This window comes from Macaca nemestrina, chromosome 7 (genome assembly GCF_043159975.1).
Source record: "Macaca nemestrina isolate mMacNem1 chromosome 7, mMacNem.hap1, whole genome shotgun sequence".
In the NCBI taxonomy this organism is placed as follows: Eukaryota; Metazoa; Chordata; class Mammalia; order Primates; family Cercopithecidae; genus Macaca; species Macaca nemestrina.
The window spans coordinates 157333687-157351986 of NC_092131.1; the positions used below are offsets into that span (position 1 = coordinate 157333687).

At 46.3% G+C, this 18300-nt stretch overlaps 2 protein-coding genes across 10 annotated transcripts in view; both read left to right on the plus strand.

Annotated features, from left to right (window-relative positions):
• Positions 1–14840, plus strand: part of LOC105491188 (PAT1 homolog 2) — a 46376-nt gene extending 31536 nt beyond the window's left edge. For 2 of the 8 annotated variants that reach the window (XM_071066931.1, XM_071066930.1), the window contains exons 2-15: positions 1578–2649; positions 4195–4275; positions 5354–5496; positions 6265–6333; positions 6565–6706; positions 8647–8767; positions 8861–8958; positions 9104–9157; positions 9253–9386; positions 9527–9686; positions 10183–10323; positions 11458–11555; positions 12118–12267; positions 12687–14840. In XM_071066931.1, the coding sequence (XP_070923032.1) occupies positions 2323–2649; positions 4195–4275; positions 5354–5496; positions 6265–6333; positions 6565–6706; positions 8647–8767; positions 8861–8958; positions 9104–9157; positions 9253–9386; positions 9527–9686; positions 10183–10323; positions 11458–11555; positions 12118–12267; positions 12687–12705 (1737 nt within the window). In that variant the 5' untranslated portion in view covers positions 1578–2322 and the 3' untranslated portion in view covers positions 12706–14840. The other 6 variants (XM_011757385.2, XM_011757373.2, XM_011757402.3 and 3 more) reach the window with 6 other exon arrangements.
• A 128-nt stretch (positions 14841–14968) lies between these two features.
• The window catches only part of LOC105493128 (SPG11 vesicle trafficking associated, spatacsin), a 104211-nt gene continuing 100879 nt past the window's right edge, over positions 14969–18300 (plus strand). For both annotated transcript variants that reach the window (XM_071066928.1, XM_071066929.1), the window contains exons 1-2: positions 14969–15240; positions 17957–18141. In XM_071066928.1, the coding sequence (XP_070923029.1) occupies positions 14984–15240; positions 17957–18141 (442 nt within the window). In that variant the 5' untranslated portion in view covers positions 14969–14983. The remainder of the gene's footprint in view (positions 15241–17956; positions 18142–18300) is intronic.

The following is an 18300-nucleotide window of genomic DNA, read 5'->3' on the forward strand; positions in this document are numbered from 1 at the left end:
CAGCACTTTGGAAGGCCAAGGCAGGTGGATTACTTGAGGTCAGGAGTTTGAGACAAGCCTGGCCAACATGGCAAAACGCTGTTTCTACTGAAAAAAATATATATATTCAAAAATTAGCTGGGTATGGTAGTGGCTGCCTATAATCCCAGCTACTCGGGAGGCTGAGGCAGGAGAATCTCTTGAACCCGGGAGATGGAGGCTGCCCAGATCATGCCACTGCCCTCTAGCCTGGGTGACAGAGTGAGATGCTATCTCACAAAAAAAAAAAAAAAAGAAAAGAAAAAAGGTCAGAACCCAATTCAGATATATGAGAAGTTTTTCAGTAACTTTCAAGCTACTTATATATGTTCCCCCACCCATATCGTTTATGACCTGCAGTAAAACTTCTGAAACAAATATTTTCCTTTAAAGGCACCGAGAATCATGATCTTATCACGATGACAAGAGGATTCTAACTTTCATCTTTGATGTAGGGAAATTAACTTACTTTTTATTTTTATTCAGAACTTCTACAAAGTCATGTGGGTTTCAGCTGGACACAGGGTGTGGGCACAGAACCAAGGGTTAGATGAGGCTTGGGAGGGTGTTGGGTTTTGCCTACCAGGAGCGGCTATGTTTCTGTTTTTGTTGTTGTTGATTTGTTTTTACTCCTGAGCTTCTGGACCAGTTTGCCATTAGAGCAGCCAAGAAGATGTAAGATTGTGTATCTCATGCAAAAGTGTTTTTACCGTGAAGATCTGGCTTCCAAATTCACAGGGGTCTCTCATCAGTCCGAGCTGAGTAGCTGACTTAAGCTCACATGACCCGGTGAAGGGCAAGCATCATCAGGTGGACTTGAGGGCTTCAAGTACGCTGCCCTGAAGCACCAGGAACTTGGTTGCTAGGCATCCTCCCCAGGATCTACCCAGGACTTTCCTATCCAAGTTTGTTGAAGCAAAACCGAGGGATTAAATGAAATGCAACCTCACAAAGTACCAATGAAGGGTGTGGAAAACAGGGATCCTCTTTTTAAATATCTGTCCCCAAATATCAATCCCAATAAACTATACTAAAAACCATGGATGGCTAAAATGCAATTTATGTCTTTTCTCTGTTCAAGGATTTTTTTAATCATTAAACTATGTTCTCATATTTCCATCAGGCCCCAAAGGTTGGAGGATGCTGGCCCTTTAATGGGTAAGCAGGGGAGGAGCTGGGACTTTTAAAGGCAGGAGCAGCAAACAGGTCCTGGCCCAGGCTGCTATGAATAACTTAAACAGAAAGGGCAGCAACAGTCAGATGGTGGGTGTGAGCAGCAAGGCATCACCACACTCGGACGGTGACTGGTGATGTCCGTTGGGAAGTACTTCTCTTCCTTCTCCTAGCCTGTCCCTCATTTCTGTCCCTTTGTGGGACAGCTCCCTAGAGCTGAGCTGGGAGGGTGGGGGTTTATGGCAGTCTGAGACCCCAGGGTCTCTCTCCTCAAGACCATGGCCAAGAATTCTCTAACCATCTTGCTGGGAGGATTCCATGGCTGTTTTAGGGTGCCATATCATCCTTACCGACAATGGTGCCTCTTGGCCTCTTTCTTGTCTCAGGTTTACCTTCCAGAGGCTGGCAATGCTCTTTCACTGGAGGACACAGCCAAGAAGGAAGTCCACCAGCCTACCAAGATGAAATGCCTTGAAGGTATCAACAAGTGGGCCGTGGTGTTATATAAATGCCCCAGCATGCAGAGCTTGCTGGTCTGTTTCACGTATGGGCTTGGATGGCCAGAGTCACCGGAAGTCATTCCCAATTCTTCCACTTGCTAATTATATTACAGTGGGTGACTGAGAGGTCACTCTTCTGGGCTTTATTTTTCTCACCAACCTAGCAAAACTATCCATAACAACCCAGGACAGCCTCATATGACTATTAAATGAACATATGCACGTAAAGTATATGGCACACAGTAGGGTTAAATTGCAGTGAGTCGGGGCAGCTGGAACTTGTTCAAAGAGGCAACAGAAAGGGTGTTGGGTGGGGCAGAGCAGATGGAAAAGGCTGTGCTAGAACTTAAGCAATTGAAGAGGTGATGTGAAAGTGAAGGTGTTTGGTATCTGCCAGGTTCCTTTTGTTTGCTTTTTAAATTGTTATTTAGAGACAGGGTCTCACTGTGTTGCCCAGGCTGATCTCAAACTCCTGGGCCCAAATGATCTTCCCACCTTGGCCTCCCAAGTACCTGGGACTATGGGCACAAGCCACCACACCTGGCTCAGGTTTCATTTGACTTACTAGGGGATGGTTCAGGGGAACTTGGGAGAGGGGAGGCTGAGTTAAACCCACAGGACAGGAGGCATTATGTTCAAAGGTGGTGCTGGAGATGGCTTAAGAACAGAAGTGCTATTGAGTAGTAGCCTCTCTAGACAAGACTCACACCTGAGCCCCCATTTTACCTTCTCCTCGGGCCCACACTTAAACCAAGGGCCAGGTAAGACCTGTGGCCCTTTGGCTCCTGAGGAGGAGCTGGTGTCTGCCTGCCACTTGGAAAAAGAAGAAGAGAATGAAGGGGAGGAGGAGGAAGAAGAGGAGGAGGAGGAGGATCTGGACCCAGACCTGGAGGAGGAAGAGGAGGAAGAGAATGATCTTGGGGATCCAACTGTACTTAGTGCTGTCCATAACACCCAGGTACCATGGCAGGAGGGAATGGGAGAGGGTTGTCCTGAACTGTCTGTGGCTCACAGGCTGTCACTAAACATTCCTCTTCTCTTTTCCACCCTTTTTCAAGGCAAGTTCTGGATTAACACTTCGTTTTTAAGCCTTGAACCTGAACTAGGGACTCTCTCCTTCCCTCTTTCTCCTGTCTTCCACTTCGTTTCTGATGCTGTTCTTGCCTTAAAACCAGGTCCTAGCAGAGCTGTGCATCGCCCACAGGCGGTGGCCCTGCTACTAGTGTTAAAGGTGAGTCATCTTTGCCTGATCCTGGGCCTCTGTCTCACTAGTCCATTCCTGGTATTTGTTCCCTTGGATCCCATAACTAGTGGAGAAGGACAAGGACTCCCATGTAGATATGAAGTGAATCAGACCTTCCTTCAACCTACTACTAAGATACAGTAGTCCATGGTTTCACTTTCTGCCATTTCAGTTACCCTTGGTCAACTATAGTCTGAAAATAAGTGAGTATAGTACAATAAGGTATTTTAAAAGACTACATTCACGTAAGTTTTATTACAGTATATCATTATAACTGTTCTATTTGTATTGTTCATTTCTTATTTTTTTTTTTTTTTTTTTGAGACGGAGTCTCGCTGTGTCGCCCAGGCTGGGGTGCAGTGGCACGATCTCGGCTCACTGCAAGCTCTGCCTCCTGGGTTCACGCCATTCTCCTGCCTCAGCCTCCGAGTAGCTGGGACTACAGGCGCCCGCCACCACGCCCGGCTAGTTTTTTGTATTTTTAGTAGAGACGGGGTTTCACCATGTTAGCCAGGGATGGTCTCGATCTCCTGACCTCGTGATCCACCCGCCTCGGCCTCCCAAAGTGCTGGGATTACAGGCTTGAGCCACCGCGCCCGGCCTTGTTCATTTCTTATTGAATCTAATTCATAAATTAAACTGGCCAGGTGCAGTGGCTCATGTCTGTAATCCCAGCACTTTGAGAGCATTGCTTGAGGCCAGGAGTTCCAGACCAGCCTGGGCAACAAAGCAAGACCCTGTCGCTACCAAAAAAAAAAAAATTTCAAAAATTAGCCAGATATGGTAGTACATGCCTGTAGTCCCAGCTACTTAGGAGTCTGAAGCAGGAGGCAGGTTTGAGCTCAGGAGTTTGAGCCTGCAGTGAGCTATGATAGTGCCACTGCACTCCAGTCTGGGTGTCAGAGCAAGACCCTGACTCTAAAAAAAAAAAATTTTTAATATGAACTATCATAGGTGTGTATATATAAGAAAAAGCACTACACAGGGTTTAGTACTATCCGGTTTCAGGCATCCCTTGGGGGTCTTGGAACGTATCTCTCTTGAATAAGGGAGGACCACTGCAGTAGTCTTATTCCTCCCAGGAGAGGGAGAGGGATCCTGGCCCAGTTGACTTTGAACCTGAGGGAGGGCCAAGTTGCCACTGCCCTGGATGTTGGAATAGCTGGTCTTGCTGCCTCCGTCCACCTCCTCAAAAACACAGGTGAATGTAGAAGACACTACAGAGGCCCATTCAAGCCTGGTTCCTCCCTCCTGTTCCAGAGAGCTCTGCTCAGCTCCCCTGGAGTCAAGGCCCCTGGTGTGCTGGGAATGTCACTTGCCTCCTTGCATTTTCTATGGCAGGTGAGTCTACTGCAGCCTTCATACTGTGCATAGTGAGGATTCCATCCATTATGTTCAATCTGGCCCCAACCCTGGTCTGGAGTTAAGGCACCCAAAGTGAGGTACGGGTATAGGAGGTGGGAGTTGCCCCAGCATAAAGGAGCTTGATAAATGACAGAGGTGGTGTGCCCAACCATGGGCATGGATAGACACCTTCATATGTGGTACTAGGACAACTGGCCATGTGTATGAACAAGGACAAACTACTCCTGCCTTAGGCAATCTTTCAGTAGATGGCCAGCCCTTAGCTGGAAAGAGCACCTGCCCTTCAATTAACTGTGTAATGGGAACATGGCCTGGGGTAGAGGAATTCAAGAATGACGATATCCTGCAGGGAGAACTAGAAAGAATTAGAGTTTTGAGGAGGGCTTCAAGTGAGTCAGAAAAAGACAGATGAGTACTGCCCCAGCGGCTGAAAACAGCCCAAGAGAAGGCTATCATAGAGAGGAGAGTAGGAAAAGCACATGACCCCACATTGTCAGGGAATAAAGAGCTGCTTCCTAGTCAAGCCCTGTTGAAATAAGGGTAGGGCTGGGTGTGGTGGCTCACGCCTGTAATCCCAGCACTTTGGGAGGCTGAGGCGGGTGGATCACAAGATCAGGAGATCGAGACCATCCTGGCTAACATGGTGAAACACCGTCTCTACTAAAAATATTTAAAAAAAAAAAAAAAAAAGCCAGGCTTGGTGGTATATGCCTGTAATCCCAGCTACTCAGGAGGCTGAGGCAGGAGAATGGCGTGAACCCAGGGGGCGGAGCTTGCAGTGAGCAGAGATCACGCCACTGCAGTCCAGCCTGGGCGACAGAGTGAGACTCTGTCTCAAAAAAAAAAAAACAAAAAGGAAAAGGAAAGAAAAGAAACAAGGGCAGGAACCACAGTCTGGTGCCCTCAAAGCTGCCTTGAGGGACTCACAAGATGGCACAATGTTGGGTGAAGTTCTTGAGGGGAAAAGGCAGGAAAGGAACTGAGCCCTCACAACAACAGCAGCATTCTTTTGGTGGAGATGGCATTCTCCCAGACCTCTTAATTCCTCTCTCAGACCTTGGACTACCTGTCGCCCACCCCTTTCTGGCCTACATTTCCCAGCACCAGCTCTCCAGCACGGCACTTTGGACCTCGGCTGCCCTCACCAGACCCAACTCTCTTCTGCAGCCTGCTGACCTCGTGGCCCCCTAGGTTCAGGTACTGATTTGAGGTTCTCAGGAGGTGCTGGCTGAGGAGGGGTGGGGACCGTGCCTACCAGTTGCCACAGGAAAACAGAAATCTAGTAAGAGAAGTCTGAGGTATAGTGTAATTCCTTCTCCCTCACAAATGTAGCCCGAGGAAGATTAAAAACTTATTTAAAGCCGGGTGCTGTGGCTCACGCCTGTAATCCTAGCACTCTGGAAGGCCGCAGTGGGAGGATCACTTGAGGCCAGGAGTTCAAGACCAGCCTGGACAACATGGTGAAACCCTGTCTCTACTAAAAATATAAAAATGAGCTGGGCATGGTGGTGGGAGCCTGTAATCCCAGCTACTTGGGAGGCTGAGGCAGGAGAATCGCTTGAACCCAGGAGCCAGAGGTTGCAGTGAGCTGAGACTGTGCCACTGCACTCCAGCCTGGATGACAGAGGGAGACTGTCTCAAAAAAAATTAAAAATAAAAATTTATTTGCAATCAGCTAGCATGATGGAACTGCCACTAGGATTCAGAACTCCTGATGACCAGGCCAAAAGGTTTTCTACTGTGCCAAGATTTCCTGCAGCCAAATTGCAGGAAAATAGATGTTGAAGGAGCTTGGGAGCCCTATGGGTCTAGGACTATGATGTGCCATGTGGCCGACTTTGGGAAAGTACCTAAAGATGAGGTTCCTTAGATGTTCACCTTAGCTGACCTGCGCTGAATGAATGGAGGGGGCAGAGAACTGAGAGCTTCCTTTCACCCAGCTCAAGTTACTTCTTGTCTTCCCAGTCATCTGACCCAGCTCCACCCTCAGCACCAACGGATCTTGCAGCAGCAGCAGCACAGTCAAACACCAAGGTACAGCCCAGACCAGGAGTAGGGTTGAGGGGAACCCATCTGCATGCTGGGTCTCCCCTTGTGACCAGTCGTCTCCCTCAAAGCTCCCATTTGGTGGTTAAAACTCTCATACTGTTGCCCACCTCTGTGCTTGCTCCATCCTTCCCAGAGAGCCCCACTTCCTGCTCACCACACTCCTTAGGAAGTGGCAGTGGTGGGTAAGTCTAAAGGGTTGTTCTTCCTGGCTTAAAGTCCCCCAGCCAAGAAGCCTTGGTCTCAGCAGCCAGACCCCTATGCTAACCTCATGACCAGAAAAGAGAAGGACTGGGTGATAAAAGTGCAGATGGTGCAACTGCAGAGTATAAACCCCCGCCTGGATGATTACTACTACCAGGTGAGCCCCGCAGTACTCAGCCCTGCCTCTGACCTTGGGTCAAACGGGCCTGGACTCCCGGGCCCTCTCTGATCCTCTCTTCTGCTCATAGAGTTCATGTCTGTTCAGGTGGGAGAGAGAATCACTACAGGATGGGGGCCATATTTCCAAAATTGACATCCCAAGCTCATTTCTCTCTCTCCTCCTATGTTTCAGCCAACTGATTATTTCCAGTTCCCCAAACACACTTAGGTTTTGTCTCCACTCTTTGCTAAGAATTTTCCCTGTTCATCCAGGAAATATGGACTTTCCCACCTTTGTATGCTTAGAAATGTCTTGTTATATTCATCTACTTTCACTTTTTAGATCTAAAGCAGAGGGATGTTACAAATAGTGGGATTCAGTTTGTTTAACTGAACAAACAACAGCAGACATTTTCACTCATTTTCCCCTGCTTCCTTCTGCCTTGATTTATGGGGCAAGTCTTTGTCCACAAGTTTTTGGGTTGTCTAGGCTATTGTGGTTTTTTTGTTTTGTTTGTTTTTGAAACAGTGTCTCCCACTGTCATCCAGGCTGGAGTGCAGTGGCACAGTCTCAGCTCATTGCCACCTCCACCTCCAGGGTTCAGGTGATTCTCCTGCCTCAGCCTCCCAAATAGCTGGGATTACAGGCATGCACCACCATACGCAGCTAATTTTTGTATTTTTAGTAGAGACGGGGTTTCACCATGTTGGCCAGGCTGGTCTTGAACTTCTGACCTCAAGTGATCCACCCACCTCAGCCTCCCAAAGTGCTGAGATTACAGGTGTGAACAACTGAGCAACTGCGCCCGGCTAGCTGTTTCACTTTCACTTCAACATCTGTGAGCCTCCCATCCAGGGCCCTATCCTTATTCCCTTCTCATTTACATTAGGTATTTTTCCTTTCTTTCCACCAAGCTTCAAAAGCCCTCCGTTTTCTGCAAGGGTCACTGAAAGTGAAATAGTTTTGTACTCTCACCTTTTTGGCATTGCTTCTAAACAAAAGAGCCTTTTTCAAATCCTTGTTTGGCTTGTCAGTGGATTTTAGTTTAGGATTTCTCAACTTTAAGAAAATGTCAGAGCTGCTGAGTGAATCCACAGAAGTATAAAACTGGCCTAGAGGGCAACCGACAAACACATCCCTATGGCTAGTTCTGTTCTTCAACCTCTGGATGGCCCTCATATCATCAGATAACTGATTTTTAGAAAGTACAGGTGAGGTCACAAGATTAAATGGGGAAGTGGGGAGGACAGGTGGTATGCAGTGTGTGTGTACTAGGGCATGAGGAATGCAGGAAGGTTACAGACGCTGGAACAGGTTTGCTCACTGGCTCTCCACTTTGCTCTCTGCCCTTTCATCAGACTTGGTGGTGGTACCTAGTCTTTAAGTATTTGGTATGTGAATTCCAAGATGGGTGATGTGGGGCCCAGGGGGCTTAAGACACTTTAGAATAACTGCAAGGAGGGCCTAAGGTATCAGCATCATTTCTGGAATGATTGTTGTAGGAAAGAGTGTTAAGAGGCTGTGCTTGTCTGGGCACAGTGGTTCGCCCCGTAATCCCAGCACTTTGGGAGGCCAAGGCGGGCTGATTGCTTGAGTCCAGGAGTTCAAGACCAGCCTGAGCAACATGGTGAAATCCTATCTCTACAAAAATACAAACATTAGCCAGGCATGGTAGCACGCGCCTGTGGCCCCAGCTACTGAGGAGGCTGAAGTGGGAGGATCACTTGAGCCAGGGAGGTTGCAGTGAGCCAGAGATTGTGCCACTGCACTCCAGCTGGGTGACAGAGGGAAACCCTGTGTCAAACAACAAAACTTATAACACACACACACACACACACAAAAAAAACTTAAGAGGCTGCACTTGAGAAATTTAATTCTAAGGTCAAAAGATGAATATAGAGTTTTGTTTTTTTGTTTCCTATTCCATGCATTCTCAGGAATATTACCAGAAGCTAGAGAAGAAGCAGGTAGACGAAGAGCTACTTGGACGAAGAAACCAGGTTGAGTCCCTCAAGCTGGTAACGCCTTACATTCAGAAGGCAGAGGCTTATGAGTCCGGTAGGGTCAGGGCTGGCCTGCTGACTTGGGCTGGGCATCTGAGTGGACAGAGCGTGGGAAGAGGGAGGGAAATGTGCCTCTCTTCTCATGCAGTAGTCCGAATCGAGGGTTCCCTGGGCCAGGTAGCTGTGTCGACGTGCTTCAGCCCTCGCCGAGCTATTGATGCTGTACCCCATGGAACTCAAGAGCAGGTGGGAGCATTATCTTCCCAGACCTTTTTCTCTCCCCTTTGGAAGGTTTCTAGCCTTTCCAGCTCAGTCTCTAGCTAGTCAGGGGCCTGGGCGGGGGCTGTGGCAGTGGCGGTATAGCTGATAGCTGGCGACTCTCTTCTCCTAGGACATGGAAGCTGCAAGCAGCCAGAGGCTTCGGGTGTTATACCGGATTGAGAAGGTGAGATATCAGTTCTTTAGGGACGAGTTCCGAACCTACCTTTGAGAATGAGATAGTACCCAAATTTACCTCTTTTTCCACCCTCAAATTCCCAGATGTTCCTTCAGTTACTAGAAATAGAGGAGGGCTGGAAGTATAGGCCTCCACAGCCCTGCTTTTCTGAGCAGCAAAGCAACCAGGTTGAGAAGCTCTTCCAGACCTTAAAGACCCAGGAGCAGAACAACCTGGAGTGAGTGTGGGAGGGTTCCACCTCAGCCCAGGTAGCGAAGGAGCAGCAAAGACACTGGTCTTGCTTCTGCCTCTGCTTTCTGGCATGTATCCCTCTCCTCGATGCAGAGTTCTGAAAATGTTCCCCTCTCTCCCTTGTAGGGAGGCAGCAGATGGCTTCCTGCAGGTGCTCTCTGTGAGGAAGGGGAAGGCCCTGGTGGCCCGGCTGCTCCCCTTCCTGGCCCAGGATCAGGCTATTACCATTCTTTTGGCTATCACCCACCATCTGCCCCTCCTGGTCCGGAGGGATGTGGCTGATCAGGTACTGTGGCATTGAGTGGAGAAGAGGATGGTCTCCTGAATAGGTTAGGGGTCATATCTCCCCTCCAGTCCCCACATGCCCCAGAGATGCCAGAGAAGGTGCTGGGCGCAGTGAGGGATGCTGGCCTTGCCACCCTCGGGCAAGAAAGTTACCGAACTATTACAGGAACAGTGGATCATCTTTAGGTACAACAAACAAAAAGCAACAGGCGTATGGTCGCACAGGTGTCAGTGTGCTGAGGAGGTCTGAGTAAAAGATTAGGACGCCCTGATAAATGTTGAGCCCCTATCTACTTTTCTTAGAGAAGGCATCCTAGGACGAGTAGGTACTGAAGGTGTCAGTGTTGGGGATGGAGAGTCATAGTGGTGACAAGCCCGGTAAGTAACCTCACCAAGATGTGCCAAAGACAGTCAGCGATGGAAGGGCTTGTGGAGGCAAGATAAGGGGAGGGGAAGTTGTAGTGGGATTCGGGAGGTGCTTACTGATCTTCTTGCAGGCCCTACAAATGTTATTCAAACCTCTGGGCAAATGTATCAGTCACTTGACCCTCCATGAACTCCTCCAAGGACTTCAGGGATTAATGCTGTTGCCACCTGGCTCCTCAGAGCGGCCAGTCACCGTGGTGCTTCAGAATCAGGTAACATGTCTAGGAGGCTTTTTTCCATAGATGGCTTTCAGGTTGGTATCACTGATAAGGGATAAGTTGGGGGACAGTCTCATCTCTCCACAAATCTTATCCTCTGCAGTGCCTCTCAATTTCTAGTAAGCACAGGATCACCTGGCCAGCTTATTAAACCCAGCTCCTTGGTCCCACTCAGTCATTCAGTGGGTCTGGGGTGGGGCCCATGTGCCAGCTCTGTTTTTCTAATAAGCTCCCTAATTGCTGCTGATGTGAGCCTCCAGAGCAGGTCTCCAAACTCTTGTGTACCTCTGTCAGTAAAAAACATTCTAAACCACACTACCCAAGTGTTTATAAACCAAATGTAACACTAGTAATAATAGGTACATAATAAATATTTTTCATTTATTTTTTAGATAGTCTCACTCTGTCACCCAGGCTGCAGTGCAGTGGCACGATCTTGGCTCGCTGCAACCTCTATCTCCCGGGTTCAAGTGATTCTCCTGCCTCAGCCTCCCAAGTAGCTGGGATTACAAGTGTGTGCCACCACACCCGGCTAAGTTTTGTATTTTTAGTAGAGACATGGTTTCACCATGTTGGCCAGGCTGGTCTTGAATGCCTAACTTTAAGTGATCTGCCCGCCTCGGCCTTCCAAAGTGCTGGAATTACGGGCATGAGCCACTGCACCCGGCCAATAGGTATATAATAAATATAAGATAGAAAATTTTAAAGAAAAGACTCTAGATGTGAAAATTTTGATACTGTCTTTTAATATCCCAGTGGATTATCTCGTGTATGCCACACTGAAGGTCTTTGCTTAAAGAAGTGCCTCTTAAAGTGGAGTCCACAGACTACCTGCCTCAGATTCCTGGAGGCATTCCTAACCTCCTACTCCTAGGAGTCAAGCCTAGAAATATGCATTTAATCAGCTCTCCAAGAGTGTCTTTTGGGAAAGTTCAGAGCAGTGATTCCTATGGAAAGGTTAGAGAGTTCTTTGGCTCACTAGTGTAAAACCTGACAGCCCTTGTGCATATCTTGGCCTCCATCTCTAAATGTTAACCTGTCCTTTAGTTGGGAAGATAAGAGTCAGGAAAGCACCAAATGCTGAGAGTGAACTCATTTTGCGCTGGAATATATGTATGTCCCTTGCAGTTTGGAATATCTTTGCTCTATGCCCTACTGAGTCATGGGGAGCAGCTGGTATCGCTGGATTCTTCCCTAGAGGAACCCAACAGTGACCATACAGCTTGGTAAGATCATAAAGGCCTTGTAAATACTATCTCAGTACCCCTGGGATGTGCAGACTGAGCCAGATGAAGTATTTCCTGAGGCATTTCAAGTACTGAGGAGGAGGCTGGATAGAGAAAGAAGTAGCAGTGTTGTAGCTGTTCTGCTTTTTTTTTTAATAGTGCCCTAGAGTTTTGGTTTCTTCTAGGAGGCAGTATAACATGGTACCTAAGGGGACAAGCTTTAGAGTTTAAAAAGACCTAGGTTTGAATTCTGACTGTATCACTCACTAGCAATGTAACTTTAGGGCAAGTTCTTTCACTTCTCACTTCTCTTAGTTTGTTTCTTTATCTACAAACTAGGGATGATGGTATTAACCCCTCATAGTTCTTAAGATTAAATAGGAAGGGAAATATGTAAAGCACTAAGCATTGCTTGGCAGGTAGCAAACATGCAAATGTTACCTCTGAATTGCTACCTGGGGGTGGGGGACAATGGTAGTAGCAATGGAAAGATAATAACCTTGGCCCTGAGTCTGTTTCTTAAGCAAATTTATTTGCTTATATTTATATTTATGCTCTCTAGGACAGACATGGTGGTTCTGATTGCCTGGGAAATAGCCCAAATGCCTACAGCCTCTCTGGCAGAACCCCTAGCTTTCCCCAGCAACCTACTTCCCCTGTTCTGTCACCACGTGGACAAACAATTGGTTCAGCAGCTGGAGGCCAGGATGGAGTAAGTCATCACAGAAACAAGGTCAAAGTCCCTTGTTCAAACCCAATCTATGTTCTGTTACTTGCTTCACTACTTCTTCTTTTAAATTATGAGCATGAAGGAACATGTGCTTTTAGAAGTGGTTCTACACACTGACATTTACTGTGTAATCAGTCTTGACCAAGTCTTCAGCCAACCTTTCATTCTAGGCGCTTTGGTCATTTATAGTGCTAAGCTATTTGAAGGCAAGAATTAGTTAAAGAACCTGAATTATTCATTCATTCAAGAAATACTTGAGGGACAACTATTCCAGGATATAGGCATGAATAACATGGTCATCTCTGTCTTCAGAATTACCGCTAGAGTCAGATACTAGTCAAATCATATAAATGCTTGCAAAGTAGAATTGTGCTTGCAGTTAACACCTGTTCTCTTTATAGGTTTGCCTGGATCTACTGATCTGTTTGTTCTGGAATACATATATGTGGGAAGTTGAATCATCAGACACTAGCTGTATAGACTGTATTTACAGGGATCCAGAGAGTCTGAAGACATTTCTTAAGCCTTTATATATTGGAGAACCCTTCCCCAAACATTTTCATATCCTTTCTTCAAAAATCTAAATGATGTGCCTAAAAATAAGACATGGCATAATAAGGTATAATTAAAGAGATAATAGAATGATGTGTTGGAACTTGCTTGTAAGTTAAAACCCGTAATGAAGGTTATCTTATGTGTGAGTGCTCCAGGAATGTCCTTTTGCTTTTCTTTAAGATAGGGTGTTACTCTGTCACCCATGTGGAAGTGCAGTGGCACCATCATGGCTCACTGCCTCCAGGCTCAAGTGATCCTCCCACCTCAGTCTTCTGAGTAGCTTGGATTACAAGCATGTGACACCACACCCAGTTAGTATTTTAAAAAAATTTTTTTTTGGCCAGGCGCAGTGGCTCATGACTGTAGTCCCAGCACTCCGGGAGGCCAAGGCGGGCGGATCACCTGAGGGTCGGGAGTTTGAGACCAGCCTGACCAATGTGAAGAAACTGCGTCTCTACTAAAAATACAAAATCAGCCAGGCATGGTGGCACATGCCTGTAATCCCAGCTACTTGGAGGCTGAGGCAGGAGAATCGCTTGAACCCGGGAGGCAGAGGTTGGAGGTTGCAGTGAGCCAAGACTGCGCCACTGTACTCCAGCCTGGCCAACAAGAGCAAAACTGTCTCTAAAAAAATTTTTAATTTTTTTTGTAGAGACAAGGGTCTCCCTATGTTGGCAAGGGTGGGCTCCAGTGATCCTCCCAACTTGGCCTCCCAAAGTGCTGGGATTTACAGGCATGAGAAGAATGTCCTGATTATAAGGGACAAGGCCTTGTAGCTAACACAAGTGTAACCTTTGAAACTGCTTTAACGTTGCCATTTTTTATAGAGAGAAAACTGCCCCAGCTAAGCTTAGAAGGTTGACTATATCTCCCTTGTGATATAAAATGTTTGGTTTCAGCCGGGCACGGTGGCTCACATCTGTAATCTTAGCACTTTGGGAGGCTGGGATGGGTAATTCACCTGAGGTCAGGAATTCGAAACCAGCCTGGCCAACATGGTGAAACCCCGTCTCTACTAAAATACAAAAATTTAGCTGGGTGTGGTGTGTGCCTGTAATCCCAGCTACTGGGGAGGCTGAGGAAGGAGAATTGCTTGAGCCCGGGAGGCAGAAGTTGCAGTGAGTTGAGATCCCGCCACTGCACTCCAGTCTGGGTGACACAGCAAGACTCCATCTCAAAAAAAAAAAGTTTGCTTTTATTTTGACAAATAAGGTCATGCATTGATCAAATGCTGGAGTACCTTTCATGAAACGGACACTGTTTTAGGTACTAGCAAGGACAGTGGTGAGCAACAAAGTCCTTGCTCTTTTGAAGTTTACATTCTGATTGGACAGGAACTGGCAGAAAATATCAAGTAGTTATAAATACTATGATTAAAAACAAAACAAGGTGAGAGACTGCAGTAAAAGGGACTTTAGGTTGAATGGCTTAGGGAGGCCTGTCAATAGAGGTTACATTTATGCGGAAATGTTCTGAATGTGGCAAATGTGTTAAGAAGGTACAGCTACAGCTGTCTTTTAGGAGACTTTACCAAAATGCCTATTCAACTCCTCTTCTCACCTCAAACCCGTTGCTCCTTCCTCTTGATCTTGGATCATACTTCTCTGAGAAAACAGACAGGAGCTCTACCATCTCCACCCCCTACTTACCCCATCTCTCTGTTACAATGGATATTATTTGACTTCAACTTTCGGGTCAACACCCTCACTATGGATCCACACTGTAAGACTTGATCCATGCTACCAAGGAAATGGCACCACCCCAGAGCCTGTAAGCAAACAGCACAATAAGAAAAGCGAAGAAAAGAGGCAGGAACTGGGTTCCAGGGGAGCTGGAGGCAGCTGGACCAAGAAGGCAAAGGGTAATGCACAGAGCGAGAACGGCTGCAACGGCCTGCTAGGCTAGGTTAGGCCTTCAAGCATGCCAGGGTAGTTAAGCAGAGTGCGACTGGGGCCAGAGCAGTTGTGGCTTTGCTATAGAGGCTGGTACTGCCCCCCACAGGAAAGGAATGGAACCGACTGGAGACAGCCGAGAGGTCTCCGCGGGAGTCACGAGGCCGAGCGTGAGCCGCTCCGTACACCGCGCATGCCCACGACGCAATCAGGTTCCGGCGAAAGTGCCCGGAAGTAACGGCCGCGCCAAGATGGCTGCAGAGGAGGGAGCCGGCAGTGCTGCTTCCGCCGGCGGTAGCCGGGGCGCCGCGGCCATGGGGCGGGTTCTACCGATGCTGTTGGTGCCGGTCCCCGCCGAGGCGATGGGGCAGCTGGGCTCCCGGGCGCAGCTGCACACACAGCAGGAGGCTCTGGGGAGCCTGACGGCTGCAGGCAGCCTCCAGGTGCTTTCTTTGGCGCCTGGCAGCCGGGGCCGGGGTCGCTGCTGCCTGGAGGGCCCCTTCTGGCAGTAAGTGCTGAGGGAGAGCTGGGCCGTTGGGGGAGTCCAGAGGGCTCACGCCGTGGCCTCCCTGCAACCATAGAGGTGGCGGGAGAAGGGTGACAGCCGCAGGAAACGGCCCAGAGACGAGCCTGGTTTCCTCTCAGAACCTTTCCCCCGACCTGAAGCGCTTGCCTCGTTGCATTCCGGCGGGCCGGCTCCCCTGTTCCGGGTGGGCGGAGACGGCGTCCAGCTTCCGCCACCTGCGGCGAACCCGGAACAGTCTCAGCTGAGGCGCTGATTCTTTATCAACACAGGTTGATTAACTGTCATAGGGTCGAGTCCCATGCCCATTTCGTCTTTCAGTTAAAGATGCCAGCTGAGGATCATCTCTAATTTGAATCGTCCTGATACTTTTTTCATGTCCTTGAAATTAATAGCGTTTTTCTTCACATGTAGTCAGTCCTCTTCCTCAAGGACAGAGTCCAGTTTGTCCCTTCACTTATTCAACAAATATTGTGTGCCTGCTGTTACATAGGAGCAGTGCCTAAAAAGTTGAGTAAGACACTTCTTTCTTGCGAGGCGCGCGTGTTTGGGGAAGACAAACATGTGATTACAATAATGCGTTACTTCGTACTTCTGTAACCTTGGTTCAGTACTTAAGAGTTTACATCATAAAGTTTGGGAATGCCCTGTTAGTGTTTTGAGTGGGCTGCCTTTTTTTTTTTTTTTTTTTTTTTTTTAAGATAAGGTCGCTGTCGCCCAGGCTGAAGTGTAGTGGCTCAGTCACGGCTCACGGCAGCCAGCTTTGACTTCTTGGGCTCAGCCTCCCCTGTAGCTACGATTACAGGTGTGCACCAACAGGCCTGGCTAATTTTTCTATTTTTTTGTAGAGATGAGGTCTCACTGTGCTACCTAGGCTAGTCTCAAACTCCCGGGCTCAAATGATCCCACGTCTCCCTGCCAAAGTGTTGGGATTACAGGCGTGAGCCACTGAGCCCAACCTGTCCTTTAATAATTATTAATAGTAAGTATTTTCACAACTCTCTCTTTGAGACGGGTAGCTGAAAGCTGTCTTATTCATCTTGGAATCTCCATCTCCTCTAACAGCTCCTGACATTTAGAGATTCGTTTGATAAATCGGTGAATGCTTAACTCTTCTGGGTTTGTCTTCTCTATCCTTGATGTCTAGTTGCTAGAAGAGGAATCTGCATTTAGTTTATAAACTATTATAAACTAAGTTATTTATAAACTAGTTTAGGGGAAGTTAGTTTATTTAGCAGTATCAGGTACCTATGAATGTGGCTCTGTAAAGAGAGGAATGGGACAGAAAGAAAAGCAGAAATCTTTAGGAGTTTGAGAACCCAACAGAGAAGGTAAGACATACCCAGATGAAATAAAGGGGGCATTCTTATGCTAGTTCATGAAATTAGAGGGGAGGAGGACCAAGAAAGGACTTTTTAATTTTTTTATTTGAATTGAATTTTAATTCAGTTAAAATACTTCATAGGGTAAAAATAAGGGCATGTTTTTAGTATTTAGAGTTTACTTCCTACTTTTTCAAAGTACATAGACCTTTTTTATATTGTTGAAATTACATCATATATCTTGTTTATTGCCTTGAAAATTTCCTGTCTTTCCATGTGGCAATATTGTCCCTATGCTAATGATGTACTCGACCTTTTAAGTATATCTTAGTTTAACTTTTGTTTATTTTGACATTTAGGTTTTCTACATTTATCAATATGAAGTCAGAAACGTGTCATTTTTTTATCTAATAAGGACGTAATACTGTAATAGTATAAAACTACTGTAGTATTATAAAATACATAGTTTTATTACTAATTGAATTAAATCATGTATGTACCACAGTAGTTTTATATACTACTCCAGAAGTATAAAACTTGCTACTTCTGTAGAAAAAGCAAGTTTCTTAAAAGATGAAATTTTATCAACATGGTATAGCCTCACCTCTTTCCATTGTGTTATTTTCAGATTTGGGGCTTTTATTTGTAATATGTAATTTAATTTTAATATTTAATTTGAAGCTGAAACACCATCAGTCTTGCCAGTGTTGTTATTTTGACATTACAGTTTAAGAATTCCATAACTGTACTGTTTAGTAATGGTAGTCATTAGCTACATGTGGCTGTTAAAGTAAAAAATTTGGTTCCTCAGTTGCCCCACATTTCAAGTGTTCAGTAGCTGCATGTGGCTATTGACTACTGTATTGGGCAATGCTAATATAAAACTTTTCCATCACAGAAGGTTCTATTAGGCAAAGTTTTTCAAGATTTTGGAATCGTCAGTCTATAAATACAAATAATCACCTTCTTTTTAAAAGTCAAAACATTTAAGTTATCAAAAGCCTGTTTTATTGTACATACCGCCTCATATGAATAATATACATATTTTATTGTTGATACCTACCCTTGATCATGACAGTTTGTTTAAACATATTAGTTGGGATTAAAGATGAAAGAATAAAAGGAGCTATCATTTCTTGCTCTGAGCCCCACGTTTTTGTTTTTTACCACCCACTCCTGTAGTTTTGTGTTGGTGTAAAAGGGAAGCAGGAAGAGGAGGGAGGTCGTAGAGCAGTTTATGTTCTCTTAAATTGAAGTGTAGAATGAATGCTACCTGGTCAACGAAACTGTTCTCTACTTATTCAGCCCTTCTACCCCCACCATTGTGAGTAAATATTATTGCGCATATAGAATACAATAAATCTAAACTTTTTTCTTAGCTTTATATGGGAGGATTCTCGTAACAGCAGCACACCAACTGACAAGCCCAAACTGCTCGCTCTTGGTGAAAATTATGAACTGCTTATCTATGAATTTAATTTGAAAGATGGAAGATGTGATGCAACCATTTTGTATAGCTATAGTGGGGAGGCATTGCAAAAGCTCATTGAAGATCAAGATATCAGTAAGTATCTACAGGTGGTCTTTCAGCGTATTTAAATTTGTGACATTATCATGTAGTTATATACTTCAGGAAAAGTTCTCATAGATGTGAAATCAGGTCTACACTCTCCGATATAGTAGTCACTAGGCAGATGGGGCTATTGAGTACTTGAAATGTGGT